Raw genomic sequence first — 27486 nt, 5'->3', positions numbered from 1 at the left:
CCATGCTACAAATCCCAGCCACCTTCTAGAGCTCAGAGGCTTGGTGGGAGTTCAGCAGTAACAGGACACACCAAGGAAAGTGTGTGTTGTGCTGACCACTTTATGGTGGCATCCCCTTTGACCCTCATGAATCCCTGAGTACAGGAATTCTCATCCATCCCCATGTCGAAAAACCAGAGAGCAAAGCCACAGGATGGAGAAGCAGTTGCCTTACTGCCATATGGTTGTCACAGCCACACACTGATAAGGGGCCAAAGTGCCAGTCCACCATCTGTGACATCCTGGGTGTCCAGGCCCACAGGAAAAGCTACCTTTGTGGGCCATGAGGGACTGGTACCTGCTAGAGGTAAGGAAAACCCACCCAGCATGAATTGTTAGAGACTACCTGTTTCCAAGCAACTGTAATTGTAATATTAATATTATTTCTAGCATAGACATACAAGTGAGAAATATGAATTGATTTAAAGAAAAATAAGTCAACTTTTTTAACACAAATGGTTGCAAATATGACAGAAACCACACAGCACAAGAAAAACTAATTTGTTCTGGCCAGTGACTGTGGGCTTTAAAAGTCAAGTAAAGATGTAAACTTTCTTCCTTGGGTATAGGGAGCCATTGAATGTTCAGTGAGGGAGTAATTTCCCTTTCGGAGTTATAGGCAATCTTCAGAAATGATCCTAAAGTTTCAAATTTAGGAAGAGGAAGTAAAATGAATAATGCCATCTGAGGTGAAATATTGTATAAGGCAGAGAAGGGTAAGCCTGGAGAGATGCTTCAATAGTCAGGGTGAAAATGGGAATTCAGGTCTCTAGCACCCGTGTAAAAAACAGGGTGCATTATCCCAGCACATGGGCAGCAGAGATGGGACCCCCTGAACAAGCAGCTAATTTGACTAGTCAATCAATTCACTGAATTCGAGGTCCAATGACAACTGCCTCAGTATAAGGTGGAGAGCGAGAGAGGAAGATACCTGGTGTCAACTTTTGTACGCATGTGCGCATGCACACCCACAAGAAGGAAGAGACCTTGAGCCTGTATTTTTCCCCATATATTTTGACACGAATGGAGAAATTGATCTGGAAGGGGGAAGGGGGGACTGGTGTATAGAGATGTTAGCACTAGCGCTAACCACTTAGCAGAATTGATCTCAAATTAAAAGCTAAGCTCTTGAACAATACAATGGGACATGCTATACCACATAGCTCCGCAGGGAAAGGCTCCCACCACCAACTCTGATGTTCTAAGTTCAATCCCTAGGACTCATGTGGTAGGAGAGAACCAACCCTGTTATCCCTGACATCCACACACACACTCCCACACAGGCACAGAAAATGATAAATGGAAACATAATTTAAATTTTTTGTAAAAAGAAACTAGACTGCAGGGAATAATAATGGAAGAGCCTGGGCCTCCCATGTCCCTGGAAGACTGCCTATGTTAAAGATGCCAGGTGAGAACCAAAGAGCAAACAATCTCTATATGTCTTTCTTTCTTTCTTTCTTTCTTTGGGGCTCTGGAAACCAAACTTAAAGCCTCACACATACTAAGCAATCTCTCTACCACTAAGCTGTATTCCCAACCCATGAGTCCTTTCTGTAACAATGCTCATTCCCACGTCTCACCCATAGCGTACCACGCTCACTCACCTGCAAGTGACATTGGATACAAATAATGACTACCACATGTGGTGTCCCAGGCCGATAAGCAGAGTGACCCGGCCCAACCTCCTGTCTGTTCTGTTTGTTCCAGCTGTGCGCTCGCTGGCGGAGATCAGATCGGAAGATGAGCTGAGTCAGCTTTTCCCAGAAGCCATGTTTCCTGCATGTCCAGAGGGTGGGGACAGTCTGGAGGGATCCATGGAGCTGCTGAAGAAAGGTCTGGAAAGCGGTACAGTGTTGATCCAGTTTGAGGTAAGGGGATCCAGGACCGGAGTCTCCAACCAGTTACTGTCATTCGCTGTGTAATACAATGTGAGCTGAGTAGCAGGCAGCAAAGCTGGACCATGGTCCTGTCTCCTTGGTCATGGTGACTCTGCCTCAGGCAGCAGAGTCTCAGTGAGGAGGAGCAGAATAAGGACTGATGGAACCGTCTCGAAGGCTCAGTGTGATGGAGCAGCAGGTGAAGGACCCACGACATTTCCCAGGTGTTCAGCTCTCCCACTCTCTCCTAGCGTGGTCTGCAGGCAGGGCTGCTGAGGATGGGGGCCTCTGAATCTGCAGAGCTGCCAGCAGGAGCTCAGACACCACAGGAAAGGAAATGGTGCCATCCACAGAACGGGGGCCAAGTATACGTGGGAATTTAGAAAGTTCCTATCTTCCCACAAGGGCACAGTGTCTGGCCCTCCAAGGCTACCAGATCACAGAAATTTAAAGTCTGTCCTGTTTTCTCAGGAAAAAATGGATCTGCGGTATGTGGGATAATGTAGCAGCACCCGGAGAGGCCTTGCATGCCACCCCCAAAAGCAGAAGTCGACCTGCTTTTAAGTCAGTTTTATCCACCACTAAACAAATGAAAATAGAATGTGTTCATCTTCCAAGTTTGGAGGTAGAAGAAAGCAGTCGTTCACACAGTGAACAGATTAAAAAAAAAAAAAAAAAAAAGTATGGCGCCTCAGTATGCTGGAGGCTGGGCAGTAGGACCACAAGTTCGATCCTAGCCTGGACCACATAGTAAGAGCCTGTCTCAGAAGGGGACTTGAGGCAGGGAGAATAGAGGAAAGAACACAGAGAATCTGGTAAAAGGAACTGGATCAGAGTTCTAACAGTGTCATGCATGGTCTACGCTCACAATGTAAGAACTCCAGCTAGGTTGAGAAACAGGTCAACAACGCACAGTTTACTAGATAAACCCTAGAAAGTTTCCGAAAGGCAGGCAGTTTGTCCAATGTATTTGACTGCAGGGTGACTCAGGAAGAAAGCTCCTGCGGCTGGCAGACCAAAAGGAATGCAAAGCAGAAAGCCTTAAGCAAAAGGCTCGACATATGGTAGCCTGGGGGCCAGCATGTAAATGATTGGGGGGGGGGGGGAGTTGAACAATGGAAAGGACTCAGTGAGAGAAAAAGCAAAGGTTGGCCTCTCTTCCCTTCCATCCCCCACCAACAGAAGATTTGCCCTTTTTTTTTCTATTAACTGGCTGTCTGGACAAATAGCATAAAGGCTTGCATCGAGTGTCAATGATGTTTGGATGAGAAATGGTAACGCCAACATCCCAGAATAACTGAAACGACACGCGAGGTTTCTCCTTTTGGTGCTGAGTATGCTGTGAACTGGGAGAGGCATTATGCTGACTCAGACAGTATCAGAGGTGCTTTGGGAACCTGATGAGGGATGGAGAAGGGGGATTCTAGCCACTAGGAGCTTGCTGCCTACTTTTGGTATATTTAGGAAGCTGCATGTAAGACTAAAAGCAAGATAGGGTCAGATTTTATAATAGTGAGTGTATGTTCCCTGGCAACTGGTGATTCCAGTTGGGCTGAGAATCCACAAGGAGGCACTGTGGGCTCTCCTTGGAAACAGTTGAACTGTGTCCTTTGCCTAAAGCCACCTCTGTGCTGTGACTCAATCTTGGTGTGCTTTTTCCATACAGGGGGCCTCCGTAAGGTTCTCCTTGCAGTGATTTCATTAGCTTCTGAAAGTCTTTTAAAAGTATTTCTTAAAGAGTGAGCCTGTAGCCATGTGTATGGAAATCACATGGGGGACATGAATGTCCCCCACAGCTACTGGACATTGGTTCTTTAACAAGGTCACCTAAGGGTTTGTATATGTTGGGGGCATTAATTTGTTATTATTAGTGAATGCTGTAGAAGTGGGCTTGTGCTGTGACATAGATGTAGAAGTCAGAGCACAGCCTTGCGAAGTCATTTCCTTTCTTGTGTGTGGGTTTTGGAGAGTGAACTCAGGTTGCCACCCATCAAGTGCATCTGTCCGGTGAGCCGCCTCTAGTCCTTGATTGGTTTGGATGCATTAATTGATCCCAGAGAGGGAGGTGGAGATGGTATCAGGTCCATTGTGTCACATCTGCCTGTCCCAGCCCTCCGTCAGAGATTGTAGTTGGAGATGCCTATAGAACGTGTACATCTAGGGTGTGCACTCTAGTCTGGTACATGGTTTCATGGTCTAGGAAGCTCTTCTTTTAAATAATGTCTTAGTGAGTTCTGAGATATTGACTACTCTGCGATGAAGCTGCTGTGATCACAGAGTTCTCCCAGTGTCCCTCACTGATCGATCCTCAAGGAGCCCTAGACTCCCGAGAGCATCATGTGAAACTACCATCCCTGGTGGAAGGGAAGGATGTCTTCCAATACTACTCAAGCACAGGGACCAAACAGGAAAGGCAGCCTCAGTGAGCCCTTGTTGTGTAAGGGCATCCATCGGCTTCTGGAATTCTCATAACACCCTGTTAGGTGTGGTTTCATCCCGTAACACACAGAAGGGAGGAGAATCTGAGATTAAGTGTGTGTTCCAAGGGCTCACAGACGTCACAGAGCCTAACTGCCACCCTGGCAAGATACCAGTACCTCAAGCTTGTTCTTTTAACCACCACGTACACAGGCCTAAGAAACTGAGATGGATGTCCACAACCTGTGAAGTTGTTATTAGATGCATCCACATCACCGCCGTCTAGGAGGCTGTCTAGCCACATGGAGCCAGACAGACTTTAAATTCTGGCTCTACCCACTTAGCGCCATCCTTTATGGCTCTTGCCTCCCTGTCTATAGATTGGGTGTCTCCTGGATTAGATGAGATAAGTGCTTAATGCTTTACCTGGCCTGTGATAAGAGGACTATGAAAATTAATAGCTGTTATTATTTATAAACCATGAGAGCCTTCATCAGCATGCCATGCCTGCAGAAGGTATGGTCACTTGGCACTAAACTTGGAGCCCTAGGCTGTCAATTCCAGAGTTGTGGCTGTCTGGTTCCTCCCACCCCGCAGGACCATGACAAGTGGGCTGCTCAGCTAGTGACTGCTCAGCTCTGTGGGCAAGCACAGGAAAAAGGTCCTGGCCCCAACAGGCATCCATGCTGCCGCCTCCATGACACAGCGCCAGCTTTCGGGTTGTGGTCTCTACACAGATTCCCCAATCCTCACTCTTCTAAGGTTTATTCTAAACATTTTTTTTTTCATTCAGGGGATTCCTTCATCCCTTTCTCTCAGTAAACAGAAGGCATTTGGTCCCCTGTGTAACAGAACAGCAATTAGCATTTCTAAAGCACTTAGCAGTCTACTGCGGATGTTTCGCATGTTACACTAATTCTCACATTCTCTGTGAAATAAATATGGTGGGCGTTATTAGAATCGATCTGTATACTCTTTCCATGCCAAAGTCTGAACCCAGGACCCCTGCCACACTCAGCAAGCACTTTGCCACTGAGCCACGACCACAACCCCAGATCACCCTTAGAAATGGAGAAAAGCAGGCTCAGAGATGTAAAGGAGCCCATCCAGTGCCCATACCTCATCAGGGAGAGCCCTAGAATTAGAACCATGTCAAAAATGAAGAACGACCTGGGACTAGAGAGGTGGCTCAGCTGTTAAGAGCACATACTGGGCTTCCAGAAGACCCAAGTGCAGTTCCCTGCACCCATGTTGGGTGGCTCAGAGCATCCTGTAACTCTAGTTCTAAGGGTTCTGACCCTTCCTCTTCTAGCCTCCTCATGCACCTATATTCGTGTGTGCAAATTGCACATGCACACACACACATACACACACACACATAAACACAACTAAAAATAAAATGAATCTAAAAACAAGCAAAACCCTAAACTATGCCTGGGTGGGTAGGTATTGGACACCTGTAGTCTAAGCTCCTCGGGATGCTGAGGCAAGAGGATAATCACTTAAGCCCAGGAGCTTTGAGGTTTTGAGACTACCCTGAGCAATGGTCCAATCATTGTCAGCAGCTCACACTTACTGAGTAGAGTTCAGCTCTTTCCCACCCTGCTTGTTTACTGTTAGCTCCTGCCTCCTTGGAGGCTCATGGAGTTCAGGTGATAGAAAATGAGCTTTGCAAGGGAATAACCTCTTCCCTGGACGAACGGACAAGTGAATGGGTGGGTGGATGGATTGACAGATGGAGGGATAAATGAGTGTGTTGGGGAGGTGGGGGAGTGGACAGGTGAGTGGATGAATCATTACATGGGTGGGTGGGTGGACGGATGGATAGCTGGGTGGGTGGAGAGAGCAGTATCCAGGAGAGGCCACTGAGGGTCTTTTCTACCCCACCTAACTTTGTGAATCACCTCCATCATCCATTTGTACCAAAACCAAGTCCTCTCTCTATCTGACCCTTGTTTCTTAAGTGACGCCTACGCTGCCACTCAAGGAACTGCCCATTAAGGTCAAAACAAGTGACTCAGGGGCTCCTGCAGTTAATTACAGAATTTGTATTTGGAAGGCTGGAGGAGCTGAGCAACACTTCACCAGAGACTGAGATCAGTCCATGTTGCAATTAGCAAGGACAATTGTACCTTCAAGATTAGATCTGATTCCTGGAAAGAGTGCATTTAAAAAAATTAGTTTCCATCAGATGTGGTGGCCCACACCTATAATCAAGAGGCTGAAAAAGGAGGGTGGAGAATTCTAGGCCAGCCTAAGTTACATGCCTCATGCCTATCCTCAAGCCTCGGGAAGGTGAGGCAGGAGAATTACCAAGAGTTAAAAGCCAACCTTGGGCTACAGAATAAGACCCCACTCAAAAAAGAAAACAAAACAAAAAAAAATATTTTTTTTCTTTTAAAAGTGCATTATTGCCTGCACACACATTACATCACACACACATTACCACACGCATTATATTACATCACACACACACACACACTCACATCACCACACTGTACATGTGGTGGCCAGAGGACAATTTTGCGGAATCTTCTTCTACTTCCGTCTTGGTGTGTGTTTGGGGGAGTTGAATTCGGGTCACCGGATTCCGTGGCAAACACCTTTATCCACTGAGCTGTCTCACTGGCCCAGGGTTTGGTTTGGTTTTCCTTGTGTTCATTAAAAAAGGAAAGATGAAAGACATTGTGGCACACATTCAATCCCAGCACTCAGGAGGTAGGTGGATCTTCATGAGTTCCAGGCCAGCCTGGGTTAAGTGGTAAGAGCCATGCCCCTTTCCCCACTCCTCACCTCTCCCCCTCCCCCCCCCAAAAAAAAAACAACCAAGAAAGAAAGAGTATCCATGGGAAACCCAGAGTACATGGGAGCCCTTGAATGTGCCTACATGCAGTGTGTTCATCCCATGCTTCCAGAGAATATACTGTCCCGTCCTGTGTGTCTGTCTGTGTTAGGATGCCAGACACGTGCACCTGGGACCATTAAGGATCCCAGAGTCACTGGCACCTGTCCCATTGCAGCATGTCTGCATGGAAAGGTCAGCAGAAGCCCCAGGTACCCTGGAGACGGTGTCTTGACCTCTGGGGGGGGGGGGTCAGGTACAGAGGAGAAGAGATGCCCTCAGTGTGGGTAAGCTGCTCATAGAGGAGAAAGTGCTGATGCCCCTTCCTACCACATAGTACCAGGAAAACCACGTCTTGGTGCCATTCTGAGACTAGGTTCTCCTTAGCTTACTTATGGCACTGTGTCTAAGAAAGCTTGGCTTGTCGCTCTCTGGTAGTGTGGCTTACACCTTTGGTTTTGGTTTTTTTCTTTCTTAGGATTAAACCTAAGGGACTGTGAATACTAGGCAAGTGCTCTGCCCCTGATCTGCATCCCCAGCCATTTATTTATATGTTTTTGTCTATTTATTTGTCTGTTCTTTCTTTTACATTTATTTTATGTTATTGAGTGTTTTGTCTGTATGAGGTCTTTATACCACATGCACGCCTGATGCCTGTGGAGGTCAGAAGGTGGGAGTAGGGGTGAGGGTCAGATTCCCAGGAAGTGCAGTTACAGACGCTTATCAGCTAGGAACCGAACCCATGCCCTCTCTCTGCAAAAAGTACTCTTAACCACTGAGCCCCTACTTATTTGTTCTTCGAGAAAGGACCTCACTATGTTTTCTAGTCTGTCCTTGAGCTCAGTGTATAACCCTGTCCTTGAACTTGTGATGATCTTCCTGCCTTCGCCTTCCAAGCAATAAGAATTGTAGCCCTTGACCCCAACTTTGGCACTAGCCTCTCTTCTAACCCTTTGTAAAATAGCAGCTCCCTACACTGCAGTGTCTTTATTGAGCACTTACTGTGTGACAGCCACACTGCATTCATGGAGGGTCCCACCTGGCTGTGGCTGCAGCAGTAATGTCAGGGGTCCACACTCTGATGTAAGCTCCTGTGAATGGCAGGAACCTGGACAGGCAGGCAGGCAGGTCCAAGGTCCGGGGTGAGTGCTTGTGGGAAAGAGCCTTCCCTCAAGTGTTACAGCTCAGTAAAACAAAACAAAACAAAACAAAACAGCCAGTCTCAGACAATTCTTGATGAAATAACTGTGGGCTTTATTCCATCTGGACAGGGGCTATCTATGAACCTTGGAGAGTGGTATGGAATTGGGGGTGGTAAATACATTCTATTGTCCAAGGCTAAGATGCTGGTGATGCTCTGTTTGCATTGGGAAGAATTCCAGGTGCTGTGCTATGTAACTAATTAACCCACTTGTTCTGAGGCAGGCACAGAAACTGGGGGGTGGAGGGTGCTGGAGGAGGCAGTTCACTCCTGATGGTCTCTGGATGAGTCTTCTCAATCTCAAGTTCTGAGATTTCTGGGGTTTGAGCATGTTCAACCTCACCAGTTCAAGCCAGTTCCTCTGGTGACACTGTTCATGTGTTCCAAATTTGAATGGTGGCTGTCTTAGGGTTTTACTGCTGTGAACAGACATCATGACCACAACAACTCTTATAAAGACAACATTTAATTGGGGCTGGCTTACAGGTTCAGAGGTTCAGTCCATTATCATCAAGGCGAGAACATGGCAGCATCCAGGCAGGCATGGTGCAGGAGAGTTCTTCGGCTTCATCTGAAGGCTGCTGGCAGAATACTGGCTTCCAGGCAGCTAGGATTAGGGTCTTAAAGTCCACACCCATTAGTGACACACTGATACTCCAACAGGGCCACACCTTCTAATAGTGCCATTCCCTGGGCCGAGCATGTATAAACCATAACAGGTGAAGATAGCAGACATCTTTAAACCACCACTCTGCTACATATGCAGCTAGAGATACGAGCTCTGGGGGTACTGGTTAATTCATATTGTTGGTCCACCTCTAGGGTTGCAGACCCCTTCAGCTCCTTGGGTGCTTTCTTTAGCTTCTCCATTGGAGGCCCTGTGTTCCATCCAATAGATGACTGTGAGCATCCACTTCTGTATTTGCCAGGCACTGGCATAGCCTCATACTAGACAGCTATAACAGGGTCCCTTCAGCAAAATCTTTCTGGCATATACAATAGTGTCTGGGATTGGTGACTGATTATGGGATGGATCCCCGGATTGGGTAGTCTCTGGATAGTCCATCCTTTCATCTTAGCTCCAAACTTTGTCTCTGTAACTCCTTCCACGGGTATTTTGTTCCCTATTCTAAGGAGGAATGAAGCATCTACCCATTGGTCTTCCCTCTTCTTGATTTTCTTGTGTTTTGCAAATTGTATCTTGGGTGTTCTATTGAGTGCATATCTAATGACTTCTTTTGTGATTGGGTTACCTCAGAGAGGCCCCTTGGTATTGCAAACTTTATATGCCCCAGTACAGGGGAATGCCAGGGCCAAGATGCGGGAGTGGGTGGGTAGGGGAGGAGGGCAGAGGGAGAGTATAAGGAACTTTTGGGATAGCATTTGAAATGTATATAAAGAAAATATCTAATAAAAAAATAAATAAAATAAGAAAAAGAATCACCACTCTGACACAGGCTAGTTGCACTTTGTTCTCTCCTTAGCCAGGGTCCCCTCACCTCCTCTTGCTCCCTTCCTTTCCCTGTCCCTTGTTATCTATCCACCCCATTCTGAGGTTTTAAGAATGTTTCTGCTGCTGGTGGCTCTCATTTACTATGGTAGGACAGGATTCAGAGGATGTGCCTTGGAATAATCAAAGCAAAGTATGTTTTTCTACTCCGTTGTTTTCTTAAAAGCCTTGTCTCTAACTGTGGCCACTACCATGAAGATGCCCTATAATTCACTCCCCTGTAACTCTGACCTGTCTCATAGCAGGCTCTTCACACCCACCCTAGGGTCCTGAGAAAAGTTGGAAATATCGGTTCTTAAGGCCAGCTCCTGGCGATGCTGAGACTCAGTGTTGGAATCCCATTACCCATTGAACAGCTTCCAGCCTAGGCATTGTGAACCTTTCCCAAGGGCATGCAGGCTCAAGAGTACTGTCAGACCCTGCAGAAGCCAAACCCGTCTTCACTGTTACGTGTTCACGTTTCCGCCTCTGAAAATTCTGTAATTTTCAATTACATAAATAGGTTTTCTGTTGTACTCCTTTTCTGTGCATGTGTTGATTTTAGAGACAAGCTTATATAGATTCATAGTAAGAGCTTAGGAGGGAGGAAGAGGAGAGAGTGCGCAGAGCTGTATAGCAGGAGGGACCCCGGGTCTTCTTGGGGTTCCAGTTTCAGAGAGTTAGGGTCCATGACTGCCTTGTTAGGGAACATGGCAGCAGACAAGCATGGGTCTGGAGCAATAGCTGAAAGGTCACATCTTGAGTCACAACCTGAAGACACAGACACTGGGAATGTCTTTGAAACCTCAAAGCCCATCCCCAATGGCAAACCTCCTCCAAGAAAGCCACGCCTCTTAATCCTTGCCAAACAGTTCCACCAAATGGGGACCAAGTATTCAAATATGTGGGCCTTTGGGGGTTGTTTTTCCTGAAACCACCACAGCTACATTCAGGAAATTTTTTTTTAAAAAGGTTACCTTGCACCTTATAATTCTATCAGCAGGTCATTATTACTGAGATACAAGTAAAAGCTTATGATCACACCTTTTTCTGGGTCTGTGTTTGTCTGCCTGAACTCAGATGGATTGCATTTATTTTATCTTTCTGTTATTTGGAAATATACCTATCTTTTTACCTATAGGCTAGAGGTTCAGTTTCTATTCACGTAATTGGATTTTCCTTCCACACAGTTATTCTATTAGAGTCAAAATGCCATGTAGATAAATGTGACTGGCTTCTATGACATCTCTGCTAGAATTCTGCCAGAGCCTCCAATAAACCATGAGTTCATTTCTAGAATGTACGTACTGTCTATAAAAGCCCACCAGGTTTTAGAGTTGCTTCAGCAGCTACCTTTAGATTGTTCGGTGCTGAAACTGTCCAGGTTATAGGTCATAGGTCAGTAGCTGAGTTCTTTGAGAACTGGCAAATTCGAAACATCCAGTAGATGTATAAGGTATAGGTACAATACCATTATTATGATCCTGAATCTCCACGTTAACTCTCTTCTGATAAGTTTCATGCAGTTAGTCTAATTTAAAAAACAAAACAAAACAAAGCCGGGCGTGGTGGCGCACGCCTTTAATCCCAGCACTCGGGAGGCAGAGGCAGGCGGATTTCTGAGTTTGAGGCCAGCCTGGTCTACAAAGTGAGTGCCAGGACAGCCAGGGCTACACAGAGAAACCCTGTCTCGAAAAACAAAAAAAACAAAAAAACCCACAACAGACCTAAACAATGGGAATTTATAAAACAATACAGTACACAGAAATACTTCTGGGGGTGGGTGTTCAGCCTCCCTGTTCAAAATGCAAAGAAATCTTATTTAAGGATGCTGGCTATAGCTTGGTGACCAGATCAATATTCATTCCTGCAGGGCAGTTTGGTTATCTGCATCAGAGTCCTGGCAGATATGCTCAGGCACTGTGATTCTGTTCTCGGCTGTTTACCAGAGGGGAAACATTGTAGAATGGACTAATAGCAAAGTAGACCAAGAATGAAGGTAAATTATAATAATTAAATTTCTGAGCCATTAAAAATCATCGATGTGGAGAATAGCTTGCAATATGGGAAACAGATACTGTTTAATAATGAGGATGAAGCGGGCTTCACAATTGCAGCTGTTTCCCAGAGCGATGGCTATGAGATGCTCAGATCTTTTGGTTTAAATTAGCTTGTGAAATGTTTGGCTGGTGAGAATTAAAGACCTCTGTGATGCATCATAGCATTTGTCTTGTTAGAGATTTGTAGAATACAGAGTTAAAGAAAATAAATTCTCCCCTCCCCCCCTCCCCGAGGAATTTTGTGTTTGCTTTTTTTTTCTTGCTTTGTTTGTTTATTATATCTTTTTCAAGACAGAGTTTCTCTGTACTTCTCTGACTGTCCTGGAACTCACTCCGTAAACCAGGCTGGCCTTGAACTCACAGATCTTCCTGCCTCTGCCTTCCAAGTGCTGAGATTGAAGGCATACGCCACCACTCCTAGATATGTTGGCTTTTTGTTGCTGTGTCAAATGCCCAAGAGAAACAGTTGAAAGAGACAAGGATTTGCTTGGGCTCATGGTTTCAGAAGTCCTGGCCCATGGTTGTGTGGCTCCGGGGTTTCTGGACTGTGGTAAGACAGCCATCGAGGCGCGGGGAATATGAAGCAGAGCTGCTTGTCTCTCGGCGGCCAGGAAGCAGAAAGGAGAAGCCTGGAACAGACAGCCTCCTCTTGCCTTCTGCTCCATCCTGGTCCTGTGGGATGGCCACTGACACTCAATGTTGCTCTATCTCCTTGCAAAGTACATATTCAGAGGTGTACTGATCCAATCTAAGTGTCTCTTAATCCAGTTGACAGTCAAGACTAACTCTCACAAATACCTATCACTTTAAGATATGTTGTCTCTGTTGAGGATAACATGAGAAATACCACTGTGGACTGCAGTCTCATCTTTTGATGTTAAGAAGGTAATATTGGGGCTAGAGAGGTGGTTAAGAGCACTTGCTGCTCTTTCAGAGGATCCAATTTGGTACCCAGCACTCACGTTAAGGCTCAAAACTGGTAACTACAGTTGCAGGGAATTCTAGGATCTCTTCTAGTTTCTATGGACACCAGACTTTCACGGTACACAAACACAATGCAGGCAAAACACTCAAAACATAAAAAAAAAATTATAAGAAGGTAGTATGTATGTGCATCTTTACAAATATGCTTATGTATAGCTGCATGCATGTATATGCAGAAAATAATAAGCTTGGGAAGATAGGAAAAGACCACCTCGGACTTTTATAAGTACGGTTTTATTTTTGTTTGGTTTTTTGGTTTTTGTTTTAGTTCAGTGCCAGTCTGAGTTTGCCAAATTTGCAGTAAGAAAAAAAAAAGTATCCCTTGCAACATTGAGAAGGGAAAAATAAGAGTTTAAATTCCTGGGGAGTTAAGAAGCAGTTGCGTGAGGGCTTGGTGACAGTTGTGAAAACTGTGGAAGCAGATGTATAGACATGAGAAGGGGGTGTGGCCACTTCCTTCAGGCTTTACTTTCGATCTTGGGCCAAGCACTTAACCTCCCCCTGCCACTTAGAGAACTCCTACTAATACCTCCCACAGCTGCAGTGAAAATCACCGGGCTACTGCATCAACGCATCCAGGCTGTGCATAGAAGGCTTTATTTTTCATTTCTAGTGCTAATTGTATAGGTAGGGAAATGTCTCTTTAAATGAAGTTACTATATCAGGATCGGTGTTACGGGCTGTGGGAATGTGTTACTGAAACGGTGAATGAAGTATTTTTGCTCTTAAGCAATGAATATGTTTCATTCCATTAAACTGAGGAAAATGTAGTATTTAGACTAATTTAGGTGAGTCAGAATTCCCCTCTATCTCTCCCACACTTGTCAGTTGTCATAAAAATAGGGTTTTCCTTACCTGGATCCATTGTCTGTGACTCAACCCCTGCCTGACTTCTTTCCCCTACAGATGCTCAAGTTTAAGTATATTTAAGACTTTAGTTGGTTTGTTCTACCAGAGTTTCTAAGGTTTTCTTTTTTTGTGTAGCATAGGATCACTTTGAACTGTTAAGATTGGGGGGTGGGAGGTGGTCTCGAAAGAAGACCTCTGCAATTAGGATATGTGTTCATGGTTTGTTTTTGTTTTTGTTTTGTTTTTTTTTTAAATAGCAGTGGGGTTTTCAAAATGTCTTTATTTGTCCAATAGCAACTCTACAGAAAGAAGCCCGGCTTAGCCGTCACATTTGCAAAGCTGCCTCAGAATTTGGATAAAAACCGATACAAAGATGTGTTGCCTTGTGAGTATCCGGCCTGATGCCTCCTTCCCCTACATGAGATAATGCTTCCTTTTTAAAACAGATTGTCTGGGATTCTGGAATGGTTTTCAGTGTGTCTGTAAACACCATCGTCTTTATTGCAGCCATCTCAGACTCAGAACAGTTGGGGAATAGTGTTTATGCTAATGAGGCGAGAGCTGCAGATGGGGCTGGGAACTGAACCCTTGTTTACTTGGGATGATAAAAATAACATTCAGAATAAATGGTAAATTTTTCTCTCTCCCACAGATGACACCACCCGGGTATTATTGCAGGGAAATGAAGATTACATTAATGCCAGTTATGTGAACGTAAGCTGGGAATCTGGGCAATAAAAAAAAAAAAAAAAAGACACACTGATCCTAGTAATGAGGGTGGGGCCAGCAAGGGGGACTTTTCTACGACAGAGCATGTTTCCACTCACTCCATCCTTGTAGTCCAGTGGTTTGGTGGGACAATGAGTGATCTCACTTTATAGAGGTGCAAAGGGGCACTGAATAATTTGAAAAGCCACAAACCTTATTCCATCTCCACCTATATACCAGACTCTTGCCATTTCCCTCTGCTGCTGGTGTGTTGGTAACTTTCTGTGTTTTGCCCATGTGATATTAGTGTCCCTCTGCCTCTAAGTCAAAGAAACACTTCCTTCATATATACGTGTGTGTGTGTGTGTGTGTGTGTGTTATAACCCGAGAGGGATAAAAGGAAAAGGTTGGCCTGTTGTGGAGACATATTCATCATGGACAGCTTACTTGAACTTAGATTTCTCCACTTAAAGCCAGAAGCAGCAAACTTTAATCGACCACACTGAAAACTACCCTTAGCTAGCCCAGAGGCAGAACTGGCTGCTTGGGCCCTCATGTGCTAAACCATGACTTTGCAGAAGTACCCCCTGTAAAAACTGGTTCTCTCAGAAGTCTCACTCACTGCTCTGTCATATTATGGTGAAATTTGGAAGCGGCTTTTTGCTGCGCCTTTTGTTTTTTCTTTCTGACTGTGAGTGGATAAGATCTTTTTCTGGTAGGATTCAGCTAAGCTATTAGGAAAGTGTAAACGGAGAATCCTGCTCACCTTCGTCAGTGAACAGTCTATAGATTATAACCTTCCTGCTCTCCCAACAGATGGAGATGCCCGCTGCTAACCTTGTGAACAAGTACATTGCCACTCAGGGACCGCTGCCAAACACCTGTGCACAGTTTTGGCAAGTTGTCTGGGATCAGAAGTTGTCTCTTGTTGTCATGCTGACGACTCTCACCGAGCGAGGGCGGGTAAGTGGCTTCCTTTCCAGTTACCGTGCCATTGTGGAACATGAGTCTCAGGGCTGGAAAGGGCCTCCTACCGACCTATAAATCTCCAATGGACACCTGCAGTGATGAGAAAGTCCACTTCCTGCCTACGTCCTCACGTACATCTATGAAACCCCTGTGTCGCCTGGGTCTCTGTCTGCCTGTGATCAATGTCTCATCTCACACAATTAAGACTGTAGTCTGCCGAGGCAATGTCTCTTCGCTCTGATATACATGCCCTTGGCTCCTGGCATCTTTATCCAACACTGGGCTGGACTGGGCTGAAAACATAGTTCCTCCTGAGTAAGTTAGTTATTAGCCTGTCTGAATCACTTTCTTGAATGTATAGTAGAGATGGTGCCAGCGCCCACCACATTGGGAGGACTGGGGAAAGCTAGAACGTATATATAAAGAGCTCAGAGGGCTACGTGTTTCCAGTGTCCCCCAAACGTCATCATCATCATCATTGGAATTTAGCACTTTCAGATGCCTCGCTTCTCTGCTATAGCCTTGACTCCCAGCTTCTTGTCACTCACAGATTAGCCAGAGCCTCTTCTCATCCCACAAATCAGAATAGAAAACTGAAGTGCCCAAGGGACAGCAGAAATCTCTTCCTGAATGCTGGTTCTCTGAGGCACTGAGAAGGATGCTTCGAAGGGCGCCTGCTAATCCTAGCATCTGTTCTTACCTTCCCGGTTTCCATCTTGCCTACCCCCTCATTGTGAGAGACTGTCTGCAGTGCAGCTGAAATTCCCATGCTCTCCAGCTCAGCTCAAATCTTTGTCTGAAAGCCTCATTCTTGTCTGGTTTTGTTTGAATAAGAGGTGGAGTTGCTGGGCCCTGTTTTGAACTTAAGAGACTCCTAGCTCCCTAAGCTAGCTCACAGGGCTGCACCCTCTGTTTTCCTAAAGTGCCTCCATCTATCAGTCAGGTTACTTGGCATCATGGGTAAGAAGGTGGACCCGCCAGCCAGCCAGGGTCAGTTCCTGCTGTCCCTTCTACCCGTGTGATTAAGGAAAATATCACTCATCTCTCAGGGCTGTGGGGCACTGAGCTGGCTGCTACGGGAAGCCTCTGAAGAGTGCTTGGTACATGTTCATTTTGTTGTTGTTGCTGTTATTTGTGTGGGTTTTGTTTTGTTTGGGGGGAATGGGTTTTACTCTATACACCAAGCTGATGTTAATTCTCCTGTCTCAGCCTCCCAGGTGCTAGAAGAGAACACATGTGCTGTTACACCCAAGTGATCACCATTAATGCTGTACACATGTTAGCCAGCAGTCCCAATAGCATCAATTTGGATATACCTTAATGACTGCATTTGTTTCGTAGTTTTAGTTTCTTCATACTAACTTTTTTTTTTTGCTTTAATGTTATTAACGTTTATTTTCTTAGTGTTTCTTAGACATAAATCCAGTATCGTTTGCCAAAGGTAAAAGTATGTGTAAAAGTCTCAAAAAGAGCTAAACAGAGCCAAGCACGGTGGCAAACACCTGTAAGCCAGCACTTGAGAGGCAGAAAGAAGTACAGGGATCAGGAGTTCAAGGCCAACCTCGGCTACATTGAGACTTTTTTCTCAAAGTGCACCAACAAAACAAATGTAAAACCTTGTTCAGAAAGCCCAAGTGTTCTTCTCTCCTAAGCCCTGCACCTGAGGCCAGCAACACTAATCTCGTTCCCTGCTCTGTATTGTGAAAACAGATCACAAGTGTCAGGTTTGGAATGTTCAAGTGGCCCTAGACCCAGGCGCAGGCTTCCTTGGTGACACAGTGAGTCACTTGACATGCACAAAAAAAGAATCTGTCCCCATACCTGGCAGTCTCTGATTCTAGTGTGTTATGGGTCGCAGATATTCTGTGCTCTCTGTCTGCCTTTACTCGGCCTTGTATTCTGAAACTTCGGTGCTCAAACATCACGTTTCCTCAGGAGCAGTGTGTGGAGCTGACTCTCTGCTGTCCCCTGAGGTCTTGGAGCTCACAGTGCCGTTCTTCAGAGCTGATACCCGAATCCACCAGTGACTCAGCACCAAGGCTGGCTTGCTGGTGTCAGGCTGCTTGCTGTTTGATAGTTCACTCTCCCCTTTCCAGCTAGACAGTCATTCTTTTCAGAACAGGGTGCCCCTGAAGGAATGCAGGTGACAGATTCGCTGTCCAGTGGCAACCCCAACTTCCCTTGATTTGCTTGTTCCAGGTCAGGGAAGAAAAGCTTTCTACGGGAAACCTTACCCTCATCCATTGCTCTTCCAGGACCTGCCCCTCATCCATTGCTCTTCCAGGACCTGCCCCTCATCCGTTGCTCTTCCAGGGCCTGCCTCTCCAGCTCCCGGCTGCAACTGCTCTTTCCTGTCATCTGAGTTCTCCTTGTGATCCAGCCTGTTTCTCTGTTTCCCAGTCTTTTCTTCTTACTGTAACTTCATCATGCATTTGAGAGTTCCCATGAGGCCTGCCCATCCCTTCAGCATCTCTGGCCCGGCCAACATTTTAGAAACCTGTTCTTCAAAAATCCCGGGTGCCTGCTTCCCTCTCCTGTTCCAGATTTTCCGGTGACCTGTGCCCTCTGTCCTCCAGCCCCAGTCCATGCCCACTTCCAACTCAGTCATTCCAGGTGAATGGCTTTGCCCCTCCTTTGATGTAAGATCAACTTTCCAGGACGTCCTGTTTGTTGTCCCTATGCCATGCCTAAAGGAAAGTGGGTCTCCCAGCAGGCACACACTAGAGTCCAGTGCCCTTCCTGTGCTGCCTTGAGTCGTAGGGAGCCAGCCCCCTGAAGAGTCTGCAGCCTGCAGGGTCAATGACCTAGGTCCTTATTTTGGTTAGGTTCTCTGTCGACTACGTGGGGGTTTCTTCTTAGATGGATCGCTTTTCAGTTGGGAAAGCCAGTGCCTTCTATCAGATGTCTCCCCCACCCCAGCCCACCCCCTGCCTTTGGGGGAGCCATATTTTATACCTACACATGAATAATGTGTATAATAATCTTCCTTTCCATCCCACCAGTCAGTTAAAAGCACAGGCTTTGAATAGGACTGTAAGGCTCCAGTTCCCACACCGCCACAAAGCACAATGCCTGTATCTCTTGGGTGGTTCTGAGTACTGGGATGAATTTCTAGGGACTAGGCTCCCAGAGTCCCACTGTCTCACTGGACCAGAGGCAGTGGGTTTGCTCTGAGTAGCAAGCAGTAAAGCCCACGACTACCATGAGGCTACCAAGAAGAGGTGTGGGGTAGCACAGGCCTCCTTCCTGCTCTCTATGTGCTTGAGAATGTGCACAGGTAAGTTAGATGGATGGCCCCCTCCCCGTGGAACTCATTTCTGAGTCTGATTAGTTTCCTGGTACCCTCCGGTGTCCTCCTGGAAGGTTCAACCCCAAGTCCAGCTGTTTACTTTCTGCTTGGACACATCTACCTAGTCCTGTAAGATGATCCCAAAGCCACCACCCTAGCCCCTCGTGTGCACACATATGCACATATGCAGCCCAGCTACATGAGCCCACGTCTGAGCCACAGGCACACATCTACTTACGCCAGCCATCTGGAGCAGGTCTTAGCTCTCCTTTCTCTTCAGTTCATCCACTCACTGTTTAATGCCATTGGCACACATGACTCCCACTGGGTCCCTCTTGTCCCTGCCTAATCCCAGAACCTTCCTCTTTGTCTCCCACAGCAAAAGCAGCAGCTCATTTGTCCAGAGTTTTCGTACACTAGTCCATTCACATTTCCTTCAGCTGGGCCTCGCCAGAGGGTTGGTTGGTCCAGCATTTCCTGCCCATGCCCTGTATGGCTCATAGATGCACAGAGCAGAATGTTGCATGGTCCCAGACCAACTTGTACCCTTTGTGTGGCTCTGCTGAGTGGTCTTTTGTCCCCTAGGTGCCCAGGTGACCCTTCACATCTGCCTCCTTTTCTTTGGCTTGAATGATCTGTCCTTGCATCGTCTGTCATACACCTTCAGTCCTGAGCGCCCTTCCTACTCTGTCCACTCCTGCCTCACCTGCCCCACCCGTGTCTGTTCTTTCTTCCTGCATTACTTTGGCTGGATTGGAAAGCATCCAGAGGCTAGATAATGCCCTAATGTCTCTGACTCATCCAACCCTCCCCAGGGATGCTTGTTGACCAACTAAGTTAGCAAGAAATCAAGTGCCTTCTTGCTTGGGCCCACGGCTCTCCTCTCCCACAACCCCGTCTGCTGCATCTTCCTGAAACAGCAGTCTTCCTCAACCAAGAGCTCAGCCTTCAGCATGTTCTGCTGGTTCCCTAAAGCTCTTCCTTTCCAGAGTCATTTCCGTGGCATCCTTCCTTCCCCACCCTGGTCTCAGAGTGATCAGATGGCGGGCGGGACTGTAAGAAAAGAGTAGTTGCGTCAGCCTGTGACTGCATCCTTGTGGAGACAGCATTCCGAGTCCTTATGGCCTACCTGTACCCCGTAGCCTATGGCCTACCAGCCAGCTACAGCGGTCCTTGTCCTTCTGCAACCCGCTTCCCCATGGTGGCAGATTTCCTCTCATCTCCTCACAGCCTTGCTATGCACTTGTCCCTTCGGAGGGCATCAACCTGGAATGAAATCTAGGCTCTGTCCCCATAGTTCTTATGACCTGACATGGGGTGAATCTGAGCCTCCAAGCCTCAGTTAAGTCACTACCAGATAGTCACTGTCCCTACCTCAGGGAGTAGTCTCAAGCCAGAAATGAGCACTGTGCATAAAAGCAACCCCTGGAGCTTAACAGCTACTATTCAGAAGATGTGGGGCCTTCACACCCCTCCCCCAGCAGGCGTGAGAAACAGGACCTTCAAGACTCTGATTCTTCTAGTGCATCCAGACCCAAATAGACCTAAAATGAGTCCAGTTCCCTGCAGATCCCTTGTCAGTAAAGATGCTTAGGGAGCACCAGCCTGTGTAACTCTGCCTTGCACAAGGGGGACCGCTTTGGAGAGTATTGTCTCCCAGCTATCCTAGCATAGGACCCTGGAGAGCCTGGGGGACCAGTTTTTCCTCCTGTATACATGAGGTAGATGCAGGTTCAGATGGACAGACAGGCGCGCTGTCTGTGTCTGGCAACTCTGTCTCTAGTCCTGTAGACAGAGAGCCTCTGAATCTTGGAGAGTCAGAGAATAACTCCCCACCAGGAGAGGTTTCCAATCTAAACTGTCCCAACAGACTTTTAAATCCCGCCCCCACGGCACACTTTAATTTCAGATATTCACTGTGACATTTGAAAAGAAGGCTAGGGAAGCTGTTTCCCCAACAAATTCCATGTGTCTGTTGGCTATGTCACCTCTGCTATAAACAAATGTCATTTTTTTACTTACATGAGAACCAATCTAGATTTGAGGGGAAATGTTCTTTTTCTTTAAGCTGTGCATGATGGTACATGCACGCCTACAGTGCAAGCTATTCAAGAGGCCAACACAGAAATCTCAAATAACAACAACAATAGTAATAATAATGTTGTTATTGTTAAAAGAGTCAAAATTTGGCAGAGTAACTATGGACCACTTAGATGTGTACTTGGTGTGGAATCCAGAAGCGGAAACTACAGTAGTTTATGGGAAGAGGCTGCAAGTTTGGAAGGGGAAATAGAACGTGGGAAGACGTTAACATTAGAAAGCCACAGCCACCATATTGAGAGACACTGACCTAGCACAGGACGAATGCTAGACTGTCACGCAGCTCTGTGGCCAGGGCAAGCCACTTAGTGCCCAAGTCCCCCGAATCCTTCCTTTGCTGTATAGGAAGTCTTGCCTCTGTTGAGAATTTTCTTTTTTATTATTTTTACTTGTTTTAATTTTATTTTATATATATGAATATTTTGCCTGTATGTACGGCTATGTACTAGTGTATGCCTGGTGCCCATGGAGGCCAGAAGAAGGGATCAGATCCTCTGGCACTGGAGTTACCAATAGTTGTAAGCTGCCATGTAGGTGGTGGGAATTGAACCCTGGTCCTCTGGAGGAACATCCAGTTCGCGTGGTGGAGTGAGTGTGTGTGTGTGTGCATACTTAATTGCTAGAGCACAGCACGCATGTGGAAATAAACAAGTATTTATGGTGTCAGTTCTCTCTTTCCACCAGGGTTGGGGGGGGGGCGTTAATCTCATTATCAGGCTTGCACAACAAGGGTTTTTACCTACTGAGCAGTTCGACACCCTCAGAAGGGCAGGTGCAGAGTCTGTGGCCTCGGACCCTATTTCCTATGGAAGCGTTTGAGGCCATAGCAGGCACAGTACTCATGGAGAAGGATAGTTGTCTCAGCTTGGAGATTTTTGAGGAATGTCACCAACCTAATTCAGTTGCTGTAGCTCCCACGGCAACAGTGTGGATGACCACCGTGAACCTCATTCAGAAGTGACCCCACGTTGCACCCTCGCTGGCCTCTGTCAGTGTTTGAAAATCTGAGATTCAAGGAGGTCAGGGGCTGTTAGAAGTCAAATGGCCAGTAAATGAGGTGGGAAATTCCTCCAGTAGAGCCCTGACACCCAAATGGGATCTTAACTGCTTTGTCCCAAGGCTCCTGAAAGACAGCTCTGAGGTGGGAGAGGTAGATGCTGAGAGCAGAAAAGAGGCCCAAGGAGCCTGACTCAGCCTGGGCAGGGTGTGAGTAGCCCCTAACTAAACTAAAGTCCTGCTGCTCTCCCCATGAACAAACCCTAGAAGGTAAGCTGACTCCCTTCAGGCCATGAACACAAGTGGGTCTCATCTGTGTTTCTCCTCTCCTGTCACATCTCTTTGGACAGATATGACTGGATGCCATGCAGCTACCCTGCCTCTGGTTGGGCCCTAAGAAAAGCCTGATTTGTATTTTCTGGTTTCTTACAGACCAAATGTCACCAGTACTGGCCGGATCCCCCAGATATCATGGACCATGGCATCTTTCACATCCAGTGTCAGGCAGAGGACTGTACCATTGCTTATGTGTCCCGAGAAATGCTAGTTACAAACACGGAGGTGAGCAGGGCTCTGAGGGGCACAGTCAGTAGTCCCTCCCCGTGGGATCTGGTGGTCAGCTCTGCTGCGATGCCGCCTGGTAGGTAGGTCTGTAAATGAAACTGTAACTGACAGAGAGCCAGCTCCCCGTGAATGTAGCCCCACCAGTCACAGTAGCCAAGCAGGAGAGGCAACCCTGAGGTCTGCCTGTCAAGAGCTGAATGGGTGAAGCCATGTAATATAGTAGTAGTCACACTCAAAAGAAGGACATTTTGGGCAAATCCCACTATGGGATGAATCCAAAAGACATTATGCCAAACAAAAGAGGCCAGTAAGAAGGACAAATACGAAGATTACCTCTATCCAAATACCTAAATGACTGAACTCACAGGCACAGAGAGAGAAGGTAATGGTATTTGCCCTGGTTAGATGAAGGGGGAGAGAAATGGGGAGTTATAATGTAATGGCTACAGAGTTCATATTTGGGTGATAAAAAATGGAGGTCCTGGAAGGAGAGAGTTGGGTGGCCTTGTAACTACCCTTAATGCCAGTAAACCTCACCTCTGAAACTCGTTAAGATGGTAAACTTCATTTTGTGTGTATGTGTATTGAGGGTAGGGATCAGCTATAGGAGGATGGTTAGCCACATTATCGTTTGGGACCCATAATCATCATGAGCAAGGCCGTACGTTAGATCCTCAGCACCATACAGAGGAATATACAAAGTCAGCATGGTTGACCATGACTGCGGGATGCGTAGGAGCAAAGTAGAAAAAACGTCCAGAGGCAAAACAGGTCAAAAAGACAGCAGCATCCTGCGGGCAAGACGGGTGTTGTGGGAGGGTGGGAGCCTGATGGGAGTTGACAGACACCGTGACAGAGCTGGGTGCAGGGCCACGAGGACACTGAGGATAAGGTGCCCCCCTGGCTGGTATCCAAGACAGGGCTCATTGGTGTGATACTGACCTCAGCCACCACATCCCCCACAGACCGGGGAAGAACACACAGTGACCCATCTCCAGTATGTGGCGTGGCCTGACCACGGCGTACCTGATGACTCATCAGACTTCCTGGAGTTTGTGAAGTATGTGAGGTCCCTGAGGGTCGACGGTGAGCCTGCCCTCGTTCACTGCAGGTACTGAGCCTCGCTGTGTTGTCTCTAATGGTTCCATCCCTTGGGAAAGGCCAGAAGAAATGGGCAGACATCAAACCCACCCTTCTCCCACAAAGGCACATGCTCCTGTAAGACTGTGCTCACTTCCTAACAATTCCAAAATACTTGGAACTTAACAAAATCCTAAACACATAAGCACAGCTGGATGCGGAAAAGGAAAACCACCAGGCCTCACTGTCCTGAAGTTTCTGACCTTGACAGCGGGCATGATGCAGAGAGAGTGGATTTTGCACTTCCTAGATGGTTTTCTTGTCCCAGCCTTAGGACCTGTGGAGATGGTTTTGTTTTGATTTGATGTTTTGTTTTGTTTTGTTAAGGAGCTTAAGATCACACCTGAATGTGTGCTTTCTATTCTTGAAATCAACAGCTGGGCTGTCCCTGGGTAAACACAGGCCTTGATTAGGGATTCAGCTCTGCCTTGCAGACCTGATGCCCAGACAGATCGTGAGCCTCTGTTTCTCTCTCCTTCCTAGTGCTGGAATAGGTCGGACAGGTGTTTTAGTCACTATGGAAACAGCCATGTGCTTAATTGAGAGGAACCTGCCTGTTTACCCACTGGATATTGTCCGGAAAATGAGAGACCAGCGCGCGATGATGGTGCAGACATCAGTAAGTAGAAACTTGGTAATAAAAAATGGTAGAGACTGGCTAGGTATAGTGGCATATGCCTTTTCTTCTGCACAGAAGACAGAGGCAGGTAGATCTCTTGAGTTTGAGGCCTTCTTGGTCTATATAAGATGTTCTAGGCCACTCAGGGTTACATTCTGAGACTATCTAAAAAACAACAATAAAAAGGCAGAGATCTCCGTTTCCTGAACTCCCGCAGAGGAACGTCCATAAGCCAGGGATAGAGTGAAGAGAACAGAGTTCAAGAGTACTGAGTCACCAAAAAAAAAAAAAAAAGCCGGGTTGTGGTGGCTCACGCCTTTAATCCCAGCACTCAGGAGGCAGAGGCAGGCGGATTTCTGAGTTCGAGGCCAGGCTGGTCTACACAGTGAGTTCCAGGACAGCCAGGGCTACACAGAGAAACCCTGTCTCGAAAAAAAAAAAAAAAAAAGAGTACTGAGTCAGGTGCCCAGAATCACACAGCTTGTCGGAGACACAGTGACCACAAAACCCAGGCCCTTCTGAGGTGCATTCTGTTTAGCTCTGATGTATCTTGTTTGCCACTCAGCCCGAGTAGCCCCGCTTGCATACCATCATTACCCATCAGAAGAAAGCAGTGTCACTTGGGTACCCTCACCCTGCGCTGTCTCCTACTCTGTCATGCCAACACTCTTAACATGATAACTGTCCTCAGGAGAAATATCTGCTTGTCATTTTAAGCTACAAGAAGAGCAGGGTATGGTTGGCCTTCTCATATACTGACAACCTTTGGGCAACCCGTGAACTCCTTTATAGGCCTCAGTTTACTCGCCTTGCAGATAGAAGCTGTACTGCCTTTGATAATTCATTCAGCAGACCGGGTTGTCTAAATAGTAGTCATCCAAGCTCAGTTTGAGAAGAACAGGCTTAGTTTGTAATCTCAGTCATGATGGCCAAAGTCCCAGGGGTATCAAAGAATATTCTAGAAGAATATTTAAGAATGAGTTGGCAAAGACAGAGAAGTGGCCCCCTGACAAAACACCCGAACTCACAGCCCCTACACTTGCCCAGTTGTTTTAGGTCAGGACGGTGGAATCCTTACATACATGCCTCAGAACAGATGTCCCTGTCGCCAGGGTTTCCACGTCAGTGCCTTCATTAGTTACTTTTCCCATTATTGTGGCCAGGAACCTAACAGAGAGAGGGGCAGGGTTTATTTGAGTTCATCATTTCAGGTTTTGGTAAGGGCGGCGTGGCAGCATGAACTGCGGCACCTGTGCTTTCAGTGATAGAGCAGAGAAAAAGGAACGCTGGTCCTTAGCTCACACCTTAGGCTCACACACCTCTCCGCTTGGCTCAACAGCCAGCTCCCCCTCAGCCCACACTTCTCTGAGGGTACCCTGCTCACTCACCCAGTCTGTGAAGGCTTGAGTTCGCCTCTGTCTTTCCCAGCACCGAGGCCCAGCGTTGGCTCACAGGGAGTGAATAGAATAGAAGTGTTTCATAGACCCTCTCAAGCATGGCGTGCGTGAGGCAGCACTCCCAGGGCCCTGGCCTTGACAGCTTTCTCTTCTCTTCCAGAGCCAATACAAGTTTGTGTGTGAAGCAATCCTTCGAGTGTACGAAGAAGGCTTAGTCCAGAGGCTGGATCCCAGTTAGGACAACTGTGAAGTGGTCATTCCTCCTTCCCTAGGGCGACTTCTTGAAGAAGGGGGCACACATTCCCCTGGAGGCCCCCCAGAGATGCTGGTCACTGTGGGAAAGGAATGAGCTTATCTGAACCCAGGCACTTTAAATTTCTGTGGAAAAGATACCCTGTACATAAGGACTGATGGTGTAGATATGCATGCAGCTATGACTCCTTTGGGCCCAGAGAGAAGCAACAGGGGATCTCCAGTTGGGAACTGTGTTTCTCCCTACATATCACCCTCCCCTGTCATCCATCCTTGAGCAATGAGAGGGGACACCAGCAGTGTCATCCCGCCAGAAGCCAGACAATATGGCTACTTGTGGTTGCTCAGGTGTTTTGTGTGTTGTTCTGTGTGGGACTCCAAGGGCTGAACTTCCTTGGCAATTCTTGTCCATTACCCCCTGACACCAAGGGAAACTCAGATGAATGTACCACAGGCAGGGCACAAGGGACTTCAGGCTGGAGGATGAACAGGATTTATTCTGCCCTCCCTCCCTTTCTCTGCCTCATCTCTACCCATTCTGCGATCCAAAGCACCCCATTTCCCCCACCCCAAATTCCTTTTCTTCAGGATCACACCCAGTGCCTGAACCAGCTTCATGATGTATGTTCAGGTGAATTCTCTGCCGAGACTGGGAACTAGGCTCTGCATAAGGCTGAGTCTCAGCTTCGGAAGCAGGCGAGCCTCTGCTCACCCCTTACTGTATACTCGGACGCCATGACTGGATTCGCCGACTACTGAATCTCTGGATTGCTGCTACTTCAAGCTCTCACACTTGAAACAAGACAATTTTCTTGGGGGTGGGGGGATGATAGCATCCAAATATTCAGAATTTTGGACCCTTCTGAGAAATGACCTTCTAGTAAGTGACCATGAGAAACACTACTTCTCAATCAAGGGTGGTGTGTGTGTGTGCGTGTGTGTGTCCGTCCGTCCGTCCATCTGTCATTGTGTCTCTGTGTATGTGTGTGTCTGTGGGTGGCTGACTTTCTCAGGATTCCTAACTTGATTCAAATTACTGTTGAGTTTATGTAAAGAATTCATCTCTGTACAGAAGAACAAGTGTGTTCATTCACCCTAGGTTACAATGGTCTCCATTTCATTTCAGAGGAGAGAATCAGCCTATCTGAATATAAACACAATTTGATGTTAATTTATTCTAAGTACTCTGGGATTTTGATTGTCCTAAAGAATTCTGCTCTGTGAATACCATGTTATTTTTTTTTTTTAATTTGTGACAGGATTGTAGCGAATTACTATTTAAGGAAAATAAATTACATGAATGCTTTAAGGTGGTATTTTTAAATAGCTGTTTTTATGTATCGAAAAGAAAGTCAGCAAGTTTCTTAATGGTATTATAGGAAAAGGATACTTTGATGTTATAATGTATGTAGATGAAGCTACATAGATACTTAGCAGATACTGGACCAATCAAAGCATTTCCTAGTTGCAAGATGGATAAGGACCTGTACCAAGGACCCCAGGTTTTTGAAGGTTCTTTATCTGCAGGCTCAGTTTATCTGTCTACTTCCCTCCCCACTGTCTTTTACCCACAAACATCTTAGTAGTGCTCAATGATGTGAGTGAGAAAGGCACTGCTCAGTGCCCTGTATACTGAGAAAGTGGAATTTGGGTCTGTACTGCTCAACACCAGGTAGCCCTCATAGGAACC

General features: G+C 46.7%; 1 protein-coding gene across 5 annotated transcripts in view; it reads left to right on the top strand.

The window, feature by feature from the left end:
* The window catches only part of Ptpn3 (protein tyrosine phosphatase non-receptor type 3), a 126923-nt gene extending 99818 nt beyond the window's left edge, over positions 1–27105 (top strand). For all 5 annotated transcript variants that reach the window (XM_021159376.2, XM_021159378.2, XM_021159375.2 and 2 more), the window contains 8 exons: positions 1750–1910; positions 14057–14147; positions 14415–14476; positions 15287–15433; positions 22257–22385; positions 23354–23499; positions 24012–24147; positions 25705–27105. In XM_021159376.2, the coding sequence (XP_021015035.1) occupies positions 1750–1910; positions 14057–14147; positions 14415–14476; positions 15287–15433; positions 22257–22385; positions 23354–23499; positions 24012–24147; positions 25705–25782 (950 nt within the window). In that variant the 3' untranslated portion in view covers positions 25783–27105. The remainder of the gene's footprint in view (positions 1–1749; positions 1911–14056; positions 14148–14414; positions 14477–15286; positions 15434–22256; positions 22386–23353; positions 23500–24011; positions 24148–25704) is intronic.
* Positions 27106–27486: the final 381 nt, after the last annotated feature.

This window comes from Mus caroli, chromosome 4, assembly GCF_900094665.2.
Source record: "Mus caroli chromosome 4, CAROLI_EIJ_v1.1, whole genome shotgun sequence".
Lineage (NCBI taxonomy): Eukaryota > Metazoa > Chordata > Mammalia > Rodentia > Muridae > Mus > Mus caroli.
Note: the sequence above shows the minus strand (reverse complement) of the source record. Positions and strands in the feature narration are given on the sequence as shown.